The sequence below is a fragment of the Ascaphus truei genome, chromosome 8 (assembly GCF_040206685.1).
Source record: "Ascaphus truei isolate aAscTru1 chromosome 8, aAscTru1.hap1, whole genome shotgun sequence".
Taxonomy (NCBI): Eukaryota; Metazoa; Chordata; class Amphibia; order Anura; family Ascaphidae; genus Ascaphus; species Ascaphus truei.
The window spans coordinates 47,692,365-47,711,165 of NC_134490.1; the positions used below are offsets into that span (position 1 = coordinate 47,692,365).

Genomic DNA, 18,801 nt, shown 5'->3' on the forward strand with positions numbered 1-18,801 from the left:
GGATAATATTCCGTTCCCTTAAGTGGAAAAGGACGTGCAAATCCATTTGTTTGAGCAGAACGGCCAATTTGTGGTTTCAGAGAAGAGAAGCTCGGCCCTTGATACAGTGTATCCTGCCTCTTCCATGCTGTATTGAAGCAAAGCTTCCTGCGGTTACAGGCCTCTGGCAGGGAAGAGGTTATTGAGTGTAGCCTATCGATGACCAATGTAACCAATTATGGGGACATTATGGAAGGACCTAAAGGCTTATTACCTGTGTAGGAGCAAGTAATTCTTGACATGTTTAATAGATTCAATCTTGGTGATTTTTATGCCATTCTTTAGAAATATAGAATGGTTGAAGTACAATTGGCTTTAAATGTTTGGATGGTTCATCTATTGCTCTGCCACATTGATAAAATAATCCTATTTTGGAAAGCGTATGAGAATAGACTGGCATTAAACCCCTCTAACCCTCTGCTTACTGTGACTACGTTTACAGGAGGAGCTTTCAGTAGTCATTCTGAATTACATAGAAATAGCTGTGTTAGTGCACAGTGCAGAGTAAATGAGGACTTCAGTATTAGGTGATGCCTTTTTTTTAAATTTGGACTAACCATAGATATCAGAAAAGCTTTCAAGAGTTCTCTCTCTCCCTCAGGTCAAACAATTCTTATACACATTTTAAACGGCTAGACATGGTCATGCGTTCCCTTTTAGTCTTGCATGGGGCGCACATTTAAGTAAAATATTTGTAACTGCAGAGTTGGGCTGTGACGGTCATTAAATCACAAATCCAATCACACATGCTGTTATCTTCTTCTATTCCAGTGAGTCATGTTTGGCTTCCTCCCTTTTTCAGGCTTATTCTGGGGAGCGCGATCTTTTTTTCCTGGGCCCTCCTGCCGGCTGTCCCCTCCCTTCTTCACACGCGCCCCCCCGCCCCTTACCTTGGTTCCGACGTTGTGGGCATCATGACGTCACGTTGCCCTAGCAATGTGCCATCACATGACACCGCTTCGTCATTTGATGCAGCATCTACAGAAGCCGTCTGAACCAAGGTAAGTGAAGTTTAGAGGCCTTCGTCGCTTCCCCGGCATTTAATTTAATTGCCTTCGGGAAGTGCGCAGGGCCTCTGTAAACCCTGTGCGCCCCACAGTTTGCGTACCCCTGCCCTAAGCCTTTAGCCAACTCAACTAAGCAGCTTCTAGAGCCAAGATAGGCTTATTAAAGTCCATCCCAGAGCCAGCAGCCTACTGAAGAGCTGCTGTTACACCAGTTTGGCCTCCTCCGCGTAATCTCCGTTGTTGGCATTGCCGTTGTTTTTCCGCATGTCTGATCCGTTTCCTCGTTCCGTTCGTACTGTTCGGTGACGCTGCTCTTGTTTGACCGCTGCCAGTGAAGCAGCCTGGGAGCTGACCTCCCACCTTCCATCCGACCGGCCGAGTTCAGCAGCGGACATGGAAACTCTGCTTCATCAGACAGAGGAGCGAGTGGAGGATTTGACGGTCAAAGGAACACACAGTCAAAATAATAGCTGGCTTGGAACGAAAACAAGAACTGACGTCACCTTCTGTCATTTAGAGGTCCCGGAGTAGGAGAGGTTAGATTGACGGTTATTATCACACAGATACCTTTGCTGTAATGCTGTGCAATACCCTCTGGCAACAATGAGATTAAAATGCTAAATGGCTGTTAGCAATGATTTAGAAGATGTTGCATGGCTGATGGCTTTCACGTTATTGCAGCTGTGTGTAGATGGGTGGGACTGAGACTTTGAGCTTTAGATGAGATGTTAGTAAAGGCTGAGATCTCCCCCCCCCCCCCCCCCTCTCCTGGTGCAGTTACAGTAGTAGGAGGAGTAGTAGTGAGGGGTTGTCCCGCCTCCAGATCCTGGCCCGTGTGATGTGACATGCAGTGAGAAGTCGGTTCCTGCCAGGAAACACACACTTTTCATTGCAGAGTATTATCTTGAACAATAGGCACTTAGGGGAGAACTGTGGGCGTCAGTGTGAGCTCCAAAGACGATGACTTGGTGGGAGGCGGCGGCTCCATGTCTGTGTGCAGACCATCCCAAACCTCTCTGCAAATTGTACGATCCTCTCGGCCCATTTTCCTACTTGTTCTGACACTTCTCCACCTGTTAGGTCATTGTGTTTTTTTTTTCTTTTCTTATGCTTTTTTGTCCATCCCAATCAGTTTGTAATTCAGTTACTGGGTTACCCTTGACCACCTCTGCTGGGGAGTTGTACAAACGCACCACCCTTTCCATGAAGAAGTCCTTCCTCACATTTTGTCGTTCAGCTTCATAGCCTCTTGTTCTAGTACTTCTCCTTCACAGAAATATGCTTCCTCCTGCACCTCGTTGGTACTCTTGATGTGTATAGAGCAGTGTTTCCCAACTCCAGTCCTCAGGGAACCCCAACAGGTCAGGTGTTAAGGATATCCCTGCTCCAGCACAGGTGGGTCAGTCAAAATCACTGTGCCGCTGATTGACCCACCTATGCTGGAGCAGGGATATCCTTAACACCTGACCTGTTGGGGTTCCCTGAGGACTGGAGTTGGGAAACACTGGTATAGGAGATTCCCCCTCTTCCTCATGAGTTTAAAGCTGCAGTCAAGCAAAATCCTGTATATGTTTTTTTTTTTTTTTTTTTTTTTTTTTTAATCCGTTCTGCACTATAAAAAAATACTTGGCATTTAAAAAAAAAAAAAATGTATGCATGTATTCTAATGTAAAAAGCATTTTTGTTTCTATAGAAACCATTTACAAAGTCACACTCCCTTCCTCTTCTGAGACAGGCTCTGGCTCTTGAGCCCTGCCCTCTCTCTAGCAGTGCACCAAATGTATCTAGTGCCTGCCTGGTCACATGATGTTTCCCACAGAACTTTGCATCCTGGGTACTCTTGTGCAGCCCTAACAGTGAATTAAATAACCCCCGATTCGGCGATCGATTGACAACTTAGCTAATCACTTGTCAGTGTGCAGATTGTATTGCTGCACATATTGAATGGGGAAAAAAACAAAAAAACTGCAGCTTTAAATAGAAGTAGCCGTGTCAGTCCAGTTACAACAGTGCAAAATAAGTACTTCCGTATTAAGTGATTGGACATTACGCCATTTAGCCGGGTTATTGAAGCGCATAAGTACTTCAGTATTAAGTAATACTTTATTTATTTTATTGGGAGTAACAACTGATATCTTAGGATGTTTGAGAGTTTTACGGAGGAAGAGCGGCGAACGCAAAAGCTTGTCCTAAATTATCAGCAGTTAGTCCAAATAAAAAAAGTTATGGCCGCATTCTGAAGTACTCCAGCATTTCTGTGACCCTGCTAAATGGTGCCCCTAGTTTCACCCGTCTTGTGATTAGCCATCATCGATAGTTAATGACCTTCAAATTCATATCTGATAATCGATGATCGGCAAGTAGTCTACTCTGCCCATCGTCAGGAATGCAGGTACTATTATTATTATTTGGGGGGGGGCGCTTTAGCACCCCCACACCAAGTTCCAGCCCCAATGCTCACCTTTAATTTTAGGCGCAACATTCGTCTACCCCAAATATTTCTCAATACTACTGTTAGCCTCCATTACCTCTGCTGGGAGGAAGTTCTGGGATCTCACTACCCTTTTGTTTGGAAATAGTACTTTTCATTTCGCTTGATTGTGATCCGCAATTTGTTCTTTTAGTTCAGCGGGTTCATGTTTCACGCAAATTACTTACTCTTTGACAAAGTGCCAAGGCCCGAAACGTGTCAGAGTGCACTACTCTGTTCCTTTTTGTTATGTCTCCAGTCACTTATTAAATTAGATTTTTTATTCTTGGTGTGCCGTTTCTATCTGCATTCTACCTGCGCCCTACCCTGCTTGCTGTGCTCCACTGATTCCTCTCACGAGGTCACCTTTTCTTGTCATTTCACGCAAATTAGCTTTGAAGTTTTCGGCAGATAAACGCAAAACTAAAACGTGTGTGTGTGTTAATTGGATGTACAGATTGCAATTGTATATGGATAAAGAAGTCTAAGTATGCTGCCACCATGTATTAGGTTTACACATGAACCCACAAATGTATAGAGAAAATAGGACATGGGGCGCAGTTCTAGATTATAAATCGCATAGGAAGAGTACTCTCCAAGCTGCTGGTGGGCGTTGAGCGAGAATGCCACATTTTGTATTGTATGGATCATTACAGAGGAGCTGCATCTTACTGCATAGAAATTCTGCAGCAGCTTTTGGCATATTTCTCTTATTGGTTTGTGAGCTTCCTGACCACAATTTAGAAGTGTGTGCCTCTTCTATCTAGATCAACTTAATTCTGCTTTTCCAACGCCGCAGTCTTCCTACCCATAATTGCTCCGCGGTCTCGTACTTCCTAGAGGTTCTGTGTAGGATTCCCAGTCTGTCTGCCAAGGTGGGGCTGAGCGGAGATTAACCCCATCTGTGCCAGATTTAACCTGGGCACTGCTGGAGAGCACGAATGCATTGGTTTCCCACCTTGCAGGGCACTGCTTAACCCCTTGATAGCACATTTAATTGGATATGATCAATGTGGCACTCATGGGGTTAAGATCTGCACGTCTGTATCAGCAGAATTAAGATAAATATATATATATAATATTATTTATTTTATATATATATATATATATATATATATATATATATATATATATATATATATATATATATATAATTTTTTTTCCCTTTTTTTTTTCCCTTGATGGGTTATTGAATGCAACTACACTGAGGTTGTTTGTACGGGATTTTTGTTTTCTTTTGACCCGCTACGGGGAACGTCCCCAAAATCAGAAGTCAGGTTTTGTAAACTAGAATATCCGCACATGCACCTCCTCTAACATGTAACGTGTGTATAATTAGCCCTGCATGGGTAAGAGCTGCGATCGCCTTGCTGCAGAATAAGTTGCCAGTTGCGACTGCCGCATATCCCATAAAATAGCAAATAGCATATTTCAGGGATTCTCCAGCTGTTTGTAATAAGGGGAAGAAAACGCTGACATTTCCATCCGTGCCAGCGATGAACAATGTTTTTCTCTGACTGCCAAAAAAATTAGGGATGTCCTCCCTATAACCCCCTTAATTACTAGATGGGCTCTGCACATACCCGTGTCGTCATGAATTGGTTTGCTGAACAGCCTATTCCTTGGGTGCTGCCTCGGTGGCCAACAGGCTCTTAGTGTTAGGGGCTTATTCAATAAACGCCAAAGCGAAACCCCCCAATACCTTTGGCGTACAGTACATTGAATAAGTGTGTTGGTTTCCCTGTCTGCTTTATTATCAAAGGGTATGGTTTCTCCTGATTTGGTGAAGGTGAGATTCTCCCTCCCAATCCCCAGACTCTGCATTCTATCTCGTCAATCTGGCAATAACGTGGCATTCATGAGTAGAGGGAGCAGTCCGAGTGGCGTAAACAAAACTAGTGGTTCTGTGCGTGACACGGGAACATTCGGCTTTTATTAAACATGGTAAAGAAGCCATTTGTAACATACTGTATATTTTACAATGATTTCTGTTCCACAAGTAGAAAGGGAGAGGGCTTCCTAAAATACTTTCAAATTAAAAAGGAAAAGTAGATTTAAAACTGTAAATGTGTAAAAAAAAAAAAAAAAAAAGAGTAATTCTGCGGATCTATAAATATGAAGTTATTGTGGGGTGAAAAGTTTTGGTGCCGTCACACTTATACTATTGGGCAAAGGGCATTACTTTTAGAGTTTACATTTCCCTAGAGGTGTGAGAGATCTGGTTGATGAAAGGAAGTTGTGTGTGTGTGTGTGTGTGTGTGTGTGTGTGTGTGTGTTTGTGTATCATAGTTTCCTGGATCCGTGCTGGGTTTTCCTTTTTGGCTGCATACTTTGGCCAGCGTCCTGTCCCGTGGGAATATCGGTGCATGAAGCTCCAGCTGTTTTCGTGGTGGGGATGGAAGCTGATGAGATTTGCCAAAACTCTTATCCCAAATTATTCCCCTTTTGGGGGGGGGGGGGGGTGTATGTGTTGGTGTTAACACTTTCGCTGTTACACGTGCAGGCCTTTCTGGCAGCGAAAGGGTTAAGGTACATTATGGGGGTGGAAAATAGGGTTGTAACTGGGCGCTCCTATATGGAACTCGGTGAATTCAAAGTGCTTAGTGCAAAATAAGTGCTAAATGCAAAGTGAGCGTGGTTACTGTATAATACTCAAACCGCTTGTGAAAGTGGAGTAAACTGATATTAAACACACACACACGTTAATATAACTGAAGCAAAGTGAAAAGATTTTAAAACCACCACCAATGTGACATAAATGTACTGTGTGAAAATAAATTAAAAGCGGCTCAAACAATCCTTTTTAAACCGTTCTCGGGTCCATATGAGGTCACAATGTCTTCCAGATAAGGGGGCGCAGGATATTCATGGCATGAACATAGAAAATGAGAAAATGTGTATAATAGTGAAGCCAGTTAAGTGCTAATTCAGAATTCATATAAGGGTAAGTATTCACGAATTCCCCTTTAAATATGTGGCATGTCAGAGATCCAACCGCTCTCTGATGGGTGCAAAGCTGTCGTTCACTAGTGGGTGACCAGTAGATGCAGCAGCTTCCTTCCAGTGTATCTCGAAATCAAGAGACGCGTGCTGGTGTAGTATTATGTCTACAATTTATATTAGAGAATTGAAAAACAGTGTACAGATGTGCACTCCCACTCTGCACAGTGACCGTGCGTATTGGAACATAGGGAGACCCCAGGCGTCTCTACGCCGGTTCCTGCCTGCTCGAACGCCTCAGTGAGTAAAGACACTGACTGACACTGAGATTGTTGCAGGGGAGCCTGGTTCAATTCCCGGAGTTGGCTCCTTGTGACCTTGGGCAAGTCACTTTTCTCCCTGTGCCCCAGACACCAAAAACATAGATTGTAAGCTCCATGGGGCAGGGCCTGCAAAATGTCTCTGTAAAAGCGCTGCGTACAACTAGCAGCGCTATACAAGAACATGCTATTATTATTATTACATAACACTTTCGCTGCTAGAGTTCTCGTTCTGGCCTGTATGGCAACGAAACGGTTAAGGTACATTAGGGCAGCGGTGCGCAAACGGGGGGGGGCGCTAGATTTTGGGGGGGGGGGGCGCAGCAGTTATAGAGGTCCGTGCTCTTCTTCCCCCCCCACCCCCCAGGCATTTAAATTAAATCCCAGGGGACCGCGTGAGGCCTCTATAATACACTTCTCATCCAGCGACGCGTCGTCCTGGTAACCCGGTGTCAAATGCCTCCGCAGAGTCACGTTACCATGGCGATGTGACGTCACTTGACGCGGGGTCGAGCAGGGGGGTGGGGAGGGGCGTGAGCAGCCGAGGAGAGCAGGAAGGGGTGCTCAAGGGGAAAAGTTTGCTCACCCCTGCATTAGGGGGTGGCCTGGTGGGTACATCCCTGCATTTTGAAGTGCGTACCACTGACTAGTTGATTCTTTTTTGCCTATAAAAAGGTGCTTTACTTTGAGATTAGCAGCCACGCTGTACAATCTGACACTGTTGCCACTGAATGGACTTCCTGGTTCTACACTTCCTAATGCCACAAACCAAGGCACTTAGCCCCTAGTTCAAATTCTGCGAGTCCGTCTTCTCTTTACTCGGCGAGCGCTCAGATTATTTTCCCACTTCTGCTCCCCCGTAGAAAACACATTTTCCTCTCCTGATTTGCGTAGGTAATGTGGGCCCCCAGAGGGCCGGACTTTCTGATCCGGGTACGTGTGGGGGGCACTGGGAGGGTTCCCGTTCCCTGGCAGCACAGCATGCTGTGTAGGGGCCCTGTGGCTGTGCTGGGGACGATAAGAGTCAGGCTGTGGCTGTCTGGCTTTCCCCTGTGCTCCCCGGGTTATGTCACCGTATGCAGTTTTTCCAATCCCTGACAATAACCTGGGCCCTCACTTTTACTCACATGCCAGCTGCAGCATTGTGCCGATTTAACATCTTCACTGCCAGAAATGCATTGCGAAGTGCTCCACTATTTTCCCGTGCACCTTTTTATTAACCCCTTTTCATGGCTGGAGAGAAATTCACTACAGGCTGCAGAGGGGCGTTAATGTAATGCTTCATTAACCATGTCAGTGCTGACAATGGCCCATGTTGACTAAGCACTGCTATTCCATAAGATCTCTTCCGTGCTGTAGCGCCCCTTACTGCCCATTCAAGTTGAAGGGTCTTCCAGGTCAGAAAGTGGTCTGCTGCTCTGCTTGGTACCCGAGGCCCGCTATGTTTCACATCCCTTGGGCATGAAGGGGTGCATTACTTTGGAGTCTCATGGCTGATGCATGACTTCATGACTGCGCTCAGTAACTGGTACAAGTTGCAAAGCGTTCGTTCCCCTTTGTCACAAAGACATTTCTGTTCCTCCTGGGTCCTGGCAGGGAAGTATTTGTTGGTTTCCATGGAAACCACATAAAACCTCACGCTGGCGCACACGCCATGGGGTAAAAAGGGCGCGCTGTGAAACTTTCGACCTTGCTGCATGTGATGTTTGCCCTATCCCAGCTAATTAGGGCATCTGATTTTCCCTCTAATTAAAAGCAGATGGGCCATGAACTGAAAGCACTCGGGCATATAACAACATCTCTAGGTTTTTCATAGGGTTCCCTACAGATGTTCAAATGACATTTTCCGAGGGGGATTTTATTCCGCACTCTGCAGGAGTGTGATATGAACGTAAGAGATGGGCTCTTCCTATCCGCGTCATTGCGGGGAGCGTCCCCACCACTTTCCCAGAACTGTACCCGTGTGTTTGGGACCCGATAAATCTGACACGAAAGGCTAATTGAGGTTACACAGAAATGTAAACCTGACCGGGTGGGCCTTCCAGAAATGTTGCCTCTTTTTAATGTAAAATATTTGATTTTTGAAGATTTGGGTCCAGACAACCTAGCTGCAAAGAAATGCGGATAATTTGCACGGCACTTGTTCAGGGATCAAAGTTTTGCGCCATTATTTCTCTGAAATTGAAGGCAACTGGAATAAAAAAATTAATGACACATATGGGCAACTTGTGTAAGAGGAAATGGTTTATAAGTCACGGGGACATTGTCTGGATATATTTTCCACAACCAGAGATGACAGTGGGCCAGGGCTGTTTGTCTCATATGATGATAAGTCGCAGTGTGTGACATTGGCAGATAATGCCGCGCGTAATATTCTGAATGCGCCACTGCTTGCACACGGCAGCTGCTACATACATCTGTATCTCGGTGTTTACACTTTGCATTTCAATGCATATATTTCCTTTTTGTGTAGAAGTAGATTGTTTTTAATTTTATTATTTTTACATCTTGGGGGATTTCAATGGCAGCAAATGGGGCACAATTCCTGGTACCCTATTAAGTGTTGGACCTCATTCTGTATAACCATTTTATTTTCATATTTTGTTTTAAACTTGTATTCTCTACCTTTTAAACATATATATTTGAATCAAATTGTTTTGTTGAAAGAAAATTAAATATAACCTTGAATGGCTGCAGAGGTCAAGCCGCCCGCCCTCTCATTTGGTTCCCATATTCAATGTTGGGGATGAATTATAGTGTCACATGGGCCGAGTGGAAATAATGACTCGCGTTAAGCGGCTGGAAACTGGGGAACATGTAAATGTTTGTACGCAATGGGGGTTATTTATTAAACTGTTAGTCGAGGGGAGTTTGTGTGTGTGTGGGGGGGGTAGTGCCCCGATCGGCACAATCACAGTTGAATAACCCCCAATGTTTTGGGTGAGTTTTTAGAGTATTTTCAAACTTAGTAATAAAGTTTTAGTAGTAAAAATAGGTTTAATAAATATTTTCATTTTGTCATTTTTCTCACACCTCCCCCCCAAGGTAATTTAGTTTTAATTGCCAATAGTTGCATTAAGTCTTGGGGGCTTATTCTGTAAAGTGTGATATATCGCTCGTTACCTGCGTTATCGCACCTATAGAATAAGTGCCTTAGTTGGGACGGAACCCAAGAGCAGCGAACTAAATATCCGCCATGAAGATGACATTTAAAAAAAAACAGGTCGATGTATTTAACCTTTAATTAAAAAACTTTTTTGTATTACTTTTAACGTTTGAATGGGAACCCCCCGCTCTCCCCTCCCATCTCTTCTCTCTCTCACTCTCCCCCTCCCCCATGCGCCTCTCTTTCCCCATACTCGGGAATACTGCGCTTCCAGACTGGAATCGGGAGGATGTTTATTTTTTTCTTGCCGGTTTCCTTCTGTATTGTTCTGATGCCATCTGCATGTGAGCGATGATCTTCCTCCCAAGCCTTTAACCCTTACTTCTCTACTGAGCTCAGGCTGCGTAACTTGCAAAGTGCCATGTTCAGGAATGTCAGAATGAACAAAAAGTGCATTTTAATTACAATCTTAAATCATTAACAAGGGGAATGTACAGTGGTGTGTGTGTGTGTGTGTGTTGTGCGCGCGCAGGAGCGGAGCTACATTACATTGTATGTCTAAGTGCGGAAGTAAATAAAGTAGAGAGATAATAGTACAGTTGGTCCTCGCTTATCCAGCGTAATGCGTCCTGCAAACCACCGTCAGATTGTGGGTCCATGTTAATTTGCTTCGGATACCGAGGACCCGCTGCACCTGTGTACCTCCTCGTTGTACACACACGGCTGCACACCAGGACACATATTACAAGGACCATACCCAAGGTTAATGGTGCGTTTAGTGCGCTATCAGCGCTTAGGGCATCGAGGACAATGCGGTGAGTGCCATTGTTAAACTTGCTCTGATTAAACTTGCTCTGATTATGCTTGCTGTGGCACCAAAGGAGTTAAGCTATCACATTGGGGCAGATTGCATTGGTTAGAGAGTGTCACTTTGTGTGCCTGTGCGCGTGCCTGTGTGTCTGCGCCAGGCTGGGCTTCTTATATCCGTTAATCCCGCGTCTTTGCTTTGCCATGTGACACTCTCTCCAGTTTCAAAACAAATCTCGAGCAGTGAGCGGGGAGGCTCCATCTGTCGCAGCAGGGAGTCACATGACCATCTTCCATGCAGCCTTGGCCTAATCTTCCCAGGGAAGAGACCAGCTCTGAACTGCAAACATTTGCTCCTTCGTGGGCTGAAGAAATTACTTTCAGTCTCAATGTCTGCTCCTTGTGTCCCTGGGGAAAGTCCCTGGTCTCCCTCCGGAACGCCAGTTACACATCACAGGGGCATTTATCCAGCTATCCTGGCTGCAAAATCAGAATAAAGAAACGGCACCAGATTTATCAGAGGATAAGACCCCCCTCCGTCTCCTGTGCACGTCCTTTCCTGCCAGAGATCTGCATCTGTGTTTTTGCTCCCGTTTTGCAGCCTGGGGGCTTATTTATAGGCATTCCAAAAAATCCTTGGTGAGAGCTGCACTCCTGTTTTGTCCCCAACTATGTTCTTTGAACCTGGAAAGATCTTTTTGGAGCAGCACCTCCAAAACAAAAACAGGTTATATGTACAGTAGGGCCCTGATTTTCGGCGTTCTGCTCATATGGCGTTTCCCAGTGTATACCCATATTCGGTTCAGCGCTTGTTCCGTTTTTGTGGCGATTTTCGGCATGACGCGCTCAGCAGCAGAGTATCCGGCGGTGCAGAGAATGGGGCCGCCATGTTTGCGCATGCGCAGAACGGGGAACTGCAAGTCTGCGCAAGCGCAGAAGCCGAAAATCGCCGGTTCCACTTTTCAGCGATTTTCGGTTTGTGGCGGCGCCAGGGAACGGAACCCGCCTTACGAGCGAGGCCCGCCTGTATTATAATTTGTACTATGTTTCACCTTTTAATCACAATATCACTTGTTTATTCGCTTTACACCTTAAATAAGTTTGTGCTGAAACACTTTGTTCTCACATTCAAAATAAAACTTTCAACAATGAAACATTTTTTGTAATGTAAAAATCTAAACATGAAAAACGAATACAATAAAAAATACACTAAAAGATGTGAAACTGTCAGTTGTAACAAAACTAGCAAATAGTGTAACAAATTATAAACCAATATATCTGTTTTGTATTCTTTAAAACTAGTCCTAAATACTGTTCAGAAGTCTCCTTAGCCTGCGAGTTTTGACCCTGTCCCCCGCACCGCGTCCCAAAGCTCTTGCTGGTTTCTTTGTTTGGGGTTAGAGGGAGCGTGGAACGTGCATACTGATCTGTTCTCCTCTCCAGGTGGAGACCCTAATCCCCCACGTTGGAAGGATGAGTTCCGGTGTCACTCAGGAGGTGATCACGTCCCCTCCCCCTCCCAGCGTGCTGCACAGAGAGGGATACTTCGACCGCATCGATGAGAATGACCCCAGCTACCTCCGAGAGAGGAACATGTCGCCGGACCTCCGGCAGGACTTCAACATGATGGAGCAGAAGAAGAGAGTCACCCAGATCCTAAAGAGCCCGGTGAGTACCTGTGCGCCGTGGTACTAACCGGTACCACTACTTTTAGTTGTTTCATCTGTTATCGGCCCCTCAACAATGACTGGGATAGAGAATATATCTGTTATATATTTTTTTTATTTAAAGGGTTTTGATCACTGTAAATGCGCCGTATGATTTGGGGTTTAGAAAAAAAGGCACCGCCGTGGGGGTTTTCCCCATTGCCTTTAATTAGTTGCAGAGTAAATGGGAAATACACTTTCACTTTTGATGAAAGCAGCAAAACAATTTATACAAACATTTCCAGCACACGTAGTCCTGTTTAATTGGCTACAAGTTTTTAAATCCTCAATCGCCTCGTTTTAATGATCCCTGTCATTATGTCGCACAATTTTGGTCTTTCTGAGACGGTACATCAAAATAAGGCGTGGACTGCGCGTGGCCTGTGTGCCCGACGTGGCCTGTGTGCCCGGCGGCAGCAGCTTTCTTCTTTTTGCTCGCTATACTGTGTTTCTAACGAGACGTTTTGTTGGATGCTGTGGCCTTAGCTTGGCGTTTGGAGTTTGAAATTCTTTTCTCTTCTTCTTTTGCACCGCGCTTCATTACACAATCACAACAGTAGCTCACTCTGTGGGAAGCGCAGGGGGGCGGGTAGAGGGGGGGGGGGGGGAAGAGTTTGAGGACCATCCAAATCGGGTATACTGACAGTTTAACCCCTCAGCACACTACATTAGGGCTTCTAATCAATGCAGTGGCACAACGCACTGGTAACAATATATCTACTCAATCGCGTGTTCCCCCGATAATTACTATAGTGTGTGTATAATCTTTATTTGTAGAGCGCTGTCTGGGTACGTGCCGCTTTACAGCCGTAATAAACATGACAAAAATTATATAACACATGGTGGGAATAAGTGCTTCAGGCATGAAGGCCAACATGGAAAGGAGTTCCTGCCCCGGGGAGCTTACAATCTAAGTGGCAAGTATGGAGAACTTGGACAGTAGGAGTGAAAAGGTGTTTCTGCAACTTCCAAGGCATCAAGCAACAAACTATTGTCTTTTTATGTAGTTGTAGTTTTTGTGTGGAATTTTGTTGAAAATGTGTGTACTTGGGGCTTGGAGGTCTTATCTCCGCACAACACAGCAGGAACGCAGCAAGTATCCTACCTATCCTATGTGAGCTACACAAGTTTGACATGGAGACCACTGAGGTTCTCCGAGTTTAGTGATGGCTTTTGAAAGCTCAGAATATCTGCACTTCCGATTCTATCTCATGCCGTATACAGATGGAAGGTTGCTCTCGCATATGACTGCATATCATTTTTCTTTCATTTAACTATGATACACTTGTAGATTTTTTGCAGAATTTTTTTTTTTTTTTTTTAATAATGTGTAAATCCGGTCCATTTCACCTAATATTACTGTAGCCAGGTCACTTCCATCCAACGTGGCTGTCGTCTCACTCGACCACTTAAGTTAACATTATCCAGCGGACGGCGGCAGTCGCTGAAGCGATTACATCACCTGAAATACCGCCGGACTTCTGGCATGGAAAGGGTTAATGGCCCTGGCAGTCTTCACTGGTCATGGCTTGGTTATTTCTTTGTGTGGGATAGAGGGAGGATGTCCCCGAGACATGAGGACAATGTGCTGGGGTGTTCTTGGTGAAGTTTAACATCTGGTGCTGGGGAGTAATTGAGAAGTGAGTGGCAGGACGGGGAGGGGGCGTTACACTCACACACCGTGTTAGATAGATTTGGGAAGTAAAATTCCTTTTCCAGCTTGCTTTCTCTTTGGAGTTGCTGATGAGCGCAGCTCTGTACAATTAGGGTTTCCAGCTGTCCTAAAATTCTATTGGAAAACCTTGTGTCCCTGTGCAATACTGTAAGGAGGCCTGACTTCGGGGTTTACATGCCTTTTTGTGTTTATCCTTTTACAATATATATATAGATTAGATCCTTTTAAATATTCCGTACAAATGCCTTACAGCTCTTTCTGTTCTTATCCCATGAAATCCTTTAGTGGTTTCTGTTTGGGGGGGGGGGGGGGGAATGGCAGAAACACTGATTATATTTAAATATTGCCTTTATTAAGACAGCAACATATTTTGTTGCACAGAACAATAGGAGAATACAAGACCAGAACATGTTTCAGAAGCTCCCTTCCCACCCATTTTACCCAATAGATGGGGTTTTTCAATGACATAATTTGGGGGCAGTGGGGGAGGGGCGGTGAGGGGTGGGGGACTCCAGCAGAACCTCCCCCATTCCAGAGATATTTGGCCGTTAGGTTGCCGTTGGCCCTCACATCTCGCAGGTCCCACATTGGACCCTTGGGTTTCATCTTCATTTTGCATGTGGTGGAAAAATGAGGTCCACTAAACTTTTCAGTTACCAGGGGGTCCCCAGACTTAAACATAGGGCAGTGAGAATTCTGTAACCAAATAATCTTTGGTCAAATAGGGGGGGGGGTGATTCTGCTTTACCCGTGAGTGCTCTGTGACCTAGCTGCTGCATCTGGCACCCTGTCGTCGTAACTATGTAAAAAAAAATGTTAATGCTGGTTCGGTTCTCTTAAGGGAGATGGGGAACTGCACTCCCATGGACGTGCTGGCACTTCAGCCGCCCACCTCCGTCTTTCTCTAAACGTCTCCTATGATCTCTCCCAGGGGACCACCTCCATCTCACTGCAATAGCCACCCCCTTTACATGGGTTTCTCCTGCTCAGTCTCTAACCTCTCTAACATTCCCTTCCCTCTCTGATCAACACCTCCTAACCTTTAGCCTCACTCTACCCTCTGCCTCTTCCCCAATACTGACTGCCCCCCACTCATACGCAAACCTATTGCCCCCCACTCATACACAAACAGTCTCTCCTCCACCCTACATATGCAAACCGACGACCCCCGCCCCCCCGTTCATATACAAACCGTCTTCTCCCCACCACCACCCCCCCCCCCTACATATGAAACCTCCCATCAACAGTTATCAGCCTTGAAAAAGTCCGCTCGTGCCACCACACGTCACCCCTGACAAATGAAGTTACAACCAGGGCACATGAACACTACCCGCTCACGCACTGCTGAGCATTGCTATAGGAAATTACGCTCTAAAGCTCCAATATAATTTCCTACTCTCCTCCTGTAACACTGCCCTCTCTCCCTTGCCAAGCAAACCTACTTTTCGTCTCATTCTAACGCTACGCTAACCCTCAACGCCTATTTGCCGCCTTAATTCCCACCTTCACTCTTTTCGACCCTCACAGCCCAAGACCACCTACTTCAGATGATATTGAATCCTTCAGATATGAAATCTCCATGTTAGACTCCACACACATCACCTACCTCCCTTTGCACACCTACATCCACCCCCCGCTCACATTCCGTGTAACGGAGAATGAGCTCTGTATTCCTCTTCATTTCACCATATAACTTGCCCCCTTGATCCTATTCCCTCACATCTCTCCCTCTCTGGCACACGGAGCCCCACCCTAACTCACCTTTTTCACCTCTGGCACATTCTCCACTTCCTTTAAACATGCACTCATCCCGCCCCTCTTGACCCAGCCTCCCTCTCTAACAACCACCCAATCTCTCTTCTCCCCTTTGCCTTAAAGCTACTTGAGCGACATGTATACAACCACCTGACTCACTTTCTCACCCACAACTCCCTGCTTGGCTCTTTGTGATCTGGTTTCCATCCTCTACACTCCACAGAGGCAGCACTAACAAAAGTGTCCAATGACCTACTCACAACGAAGTCTTAAGTGTAATTTTTCCTTACTAATTCTCCTGGATCTCTCTGCTGCCTTCCTCACTGTTGATCGCCATCTCTTCCTGCACACCCTACACTCCATTGGCCTCTGACGCAGCCCTCTTCTGGTTCACGTTCTACCTATCCAGCCACTCTTTCAGTGTTTCCTTCTCTTGTGTCTCCTCATCTTCACTCCCTCTTTCTGTCGGGGTTCCCCAAGATTCTTCTCACTCAACATCTCTTCTCTTGGTGAACTAATACATTCCTTTGGCTTTCAGTATCATCTCTATGCTGTTGACGCCCAAATCTATCTCTTCCCCTCTCCCCTCTCTCTTGTCCCGTGTCACCAATGGTCTCTCCGCAATTTCCTCCCGGATGTCCCACCGTTACTGAAGCTTAACACGTACAAAACAGAATAATCTTTACCCTTTCCACTGTCACCCGTACACCCAAACTCTCCCTCACCATCAATAATACCACAATCACATCAGCACATGACCACCCCTGCTGTCTAGGCCGTCATCTTTGACTCTGCCCTCTCCTTTCGCTTCCTCCACCTCCGAAATATTGCTAGAATATGCCCTTTTCTCACTCTTGACTCAACTTTAATCCTAATTCACTAATCCTGTCCCGCCTTGACGATAGCCTATTGTGTATATATAACCTTCTCCATGTCCGCTTTTCCCAACTTCAATCCGTCCAAAATGCTGCTGCCAGACTAGTCTACCTCACTCCTTGCTCCACTTCCGCTGCTCCACTAAGCAAATCACTACACTGGCTTCCCATAGCATCTAGAATCACATTTGAATAGCCTAGTGCTGACTCAACAACACTGTCCCCTCTTACATCTCCACTCTCAGCCCTCATCCCCAAATATATCCCTTAACGCCCCCGCCGCTCTGCACACATCTGCCTTTCCTCCTGCCTTAATACATCCTCACTCCCGCCTGTTACACGTCTCCCGTGCTTCCCCCTCTCTCTGCAATTATTTACTACGCACATCAGACTCTCCTGCGGCATTCAGACGAAATCAACCTCCTTCAAAACTCACCTTTTCAAGAAAGATCATCTGGCATACCCCTAACCCCCACCACCAGCCCTCCTCCAGCCCTATTGGGACCAGCTGTGCATTAGTCTAACACCCCCTCTAGACACATCCACACCCGCAAACCTTAATGGGATGAGCTATGTGCCTGGACAATACCCATTGAGATGTATACTCCGTCCCACATTGAGCAGCCACTTTACCTTTTGTTTCAACATTGCGCCTTATACCCTTAAATGTAAGCTCTCAGGATCAGGGACTCAGTGCCTTCTGTATCTGTTTGTGCATGTTTTCCCTCACCTGTATGTAACATTATGTAATATACAAATCGCTGTACCTCCCATTGTACCGCGCTGCGGAATATCCTGGCGCTTTACAAATAAACGATAATAATAAAATGGCGGATGGAACAGGTAAGACTCCTTCCGTTTCATTATTCGTGACATAGTGGTCACGTGGCACTCCAGAGTGGTCATGTGATCGTGAGGAGCCTCCGACACTCAAAAGGTTAAACTATAAGGGGTCTTGTGAAACTGGCACGCAGTGCTGGTTTGGGTCAGGTTGTAGCTTGGTACGTACTGCTGGTTTGGGTTAGGTTGTAGCTTGGTATGTAGTGCTGGTATGGGTTAGGTTGTAGCTTGGTATGTAGTGCTGGTATGGGTTAGGTTGTAGCTTGGTATGTAGTGCTGGTATGGGTTAGGTTGTAGCTTGGTACGTAGTGCTGGTTTGGGTTAGGTTGTAGCTTGGTATGTAGTGCTGGTATGGGTTAGGTTGTAGCTTGGTACGTAGTGCTGGTTTGGGTTAGGTTGTAGCTTGATACGTAGTGCTGGTTTTGCTCAGGTTGTAGTTTGGTACATAGTGCTGGTTTGGGTCAGGTTGTAGCTTGGTACGTACTGCTGGTTTGGGTTAGGTTGTAGCTTGGTATGTAGTGCTGGTATGGGTTAGGTTGTAGCTTGGTACGTAGTGCTGGTATGGGTTAGGTTGTAGCTTGGTACCTAGTGCTGGTTTGGGTCAGGTTGTAGCTTGGTACCTAGTGCTGGTTTGGGTTATGTTGTAGCTTGGTACCTAGTGCTGGTATGGGTTGTAGCTGCAGCGGGACTGTATTTTTTGCACCTGCAGTTTCAGCTGGATGGAGCTTTATCACCACGCATGTTGCAGTGCCGAGCTCAGTCACTCGGTCCCATAACACCCCCTGGTAGCAACTTGGGGGCATTGCAGCCTGTTTTGCAGCTGCACTGGACTGACCACTTAACCGGCTGATTTCACTCATGCAGATGTCGCCCTATTTTAATACAAAACAGCAATTTAGTGGGCGTAGCCTGTAGTTTTCATACTAAAAACATTGTGAAGTATTTCTGGTGCAGGACCCCCTTTAACCCTGTGGATTAGACTGATGCCTTTTTGATACATACTGTTTGATCCGTTCTGTGTGTAGTGAAGTTATTGGGCAGATTAATGGGGGTTTTACCCTGGCATGAATTCTCTGAAGGCGTTTAGAATATTCCGTCACACCAGCAAATCACAGTGCCCCATTCAAAAGTGATACTCCGCATTGCTCTGGTTCTGCTGCCTTAATACATGGCATTGATAGGATAGTGCATATATCCATGGTAGCTAACCTAACCAGAATGACTCCTGCATCTGTCATATCACCTGTGCCTCTCTTCCCCC

The 18,801-nt window shown here is 45.7% G+C and overlaps 1 protein-coding gene across 7 annotated transcripts in view; it reads left to right on the forward strand.

The window, feature by feature from the left end:
* Positions 1-18,801, forward strand: part of ADD3 (adducin 3) — an 83,466-nt gene that overhangs the window by 42,618 nt on the left and 22,047 nt on the right. For 6 of the 7 annotated variants that reach the window (XM_075611826.1, XM_075611832.1, XM_075611827.1 and 3 more), the window contains one exon: positions 12,133-12,357. In XM_075611826.1, the coding sequence (XP_075467941.1) occupies positions 12,133-12,357 (225 nt within the window). Of the gene's footprint in view, positions 1-1,384; positions 1,583-12,132; positions 12,358-18,801 lie in introns of those variants that run through there. The other variant, XM_075611831.1, reaches the window with a different exon arrangement.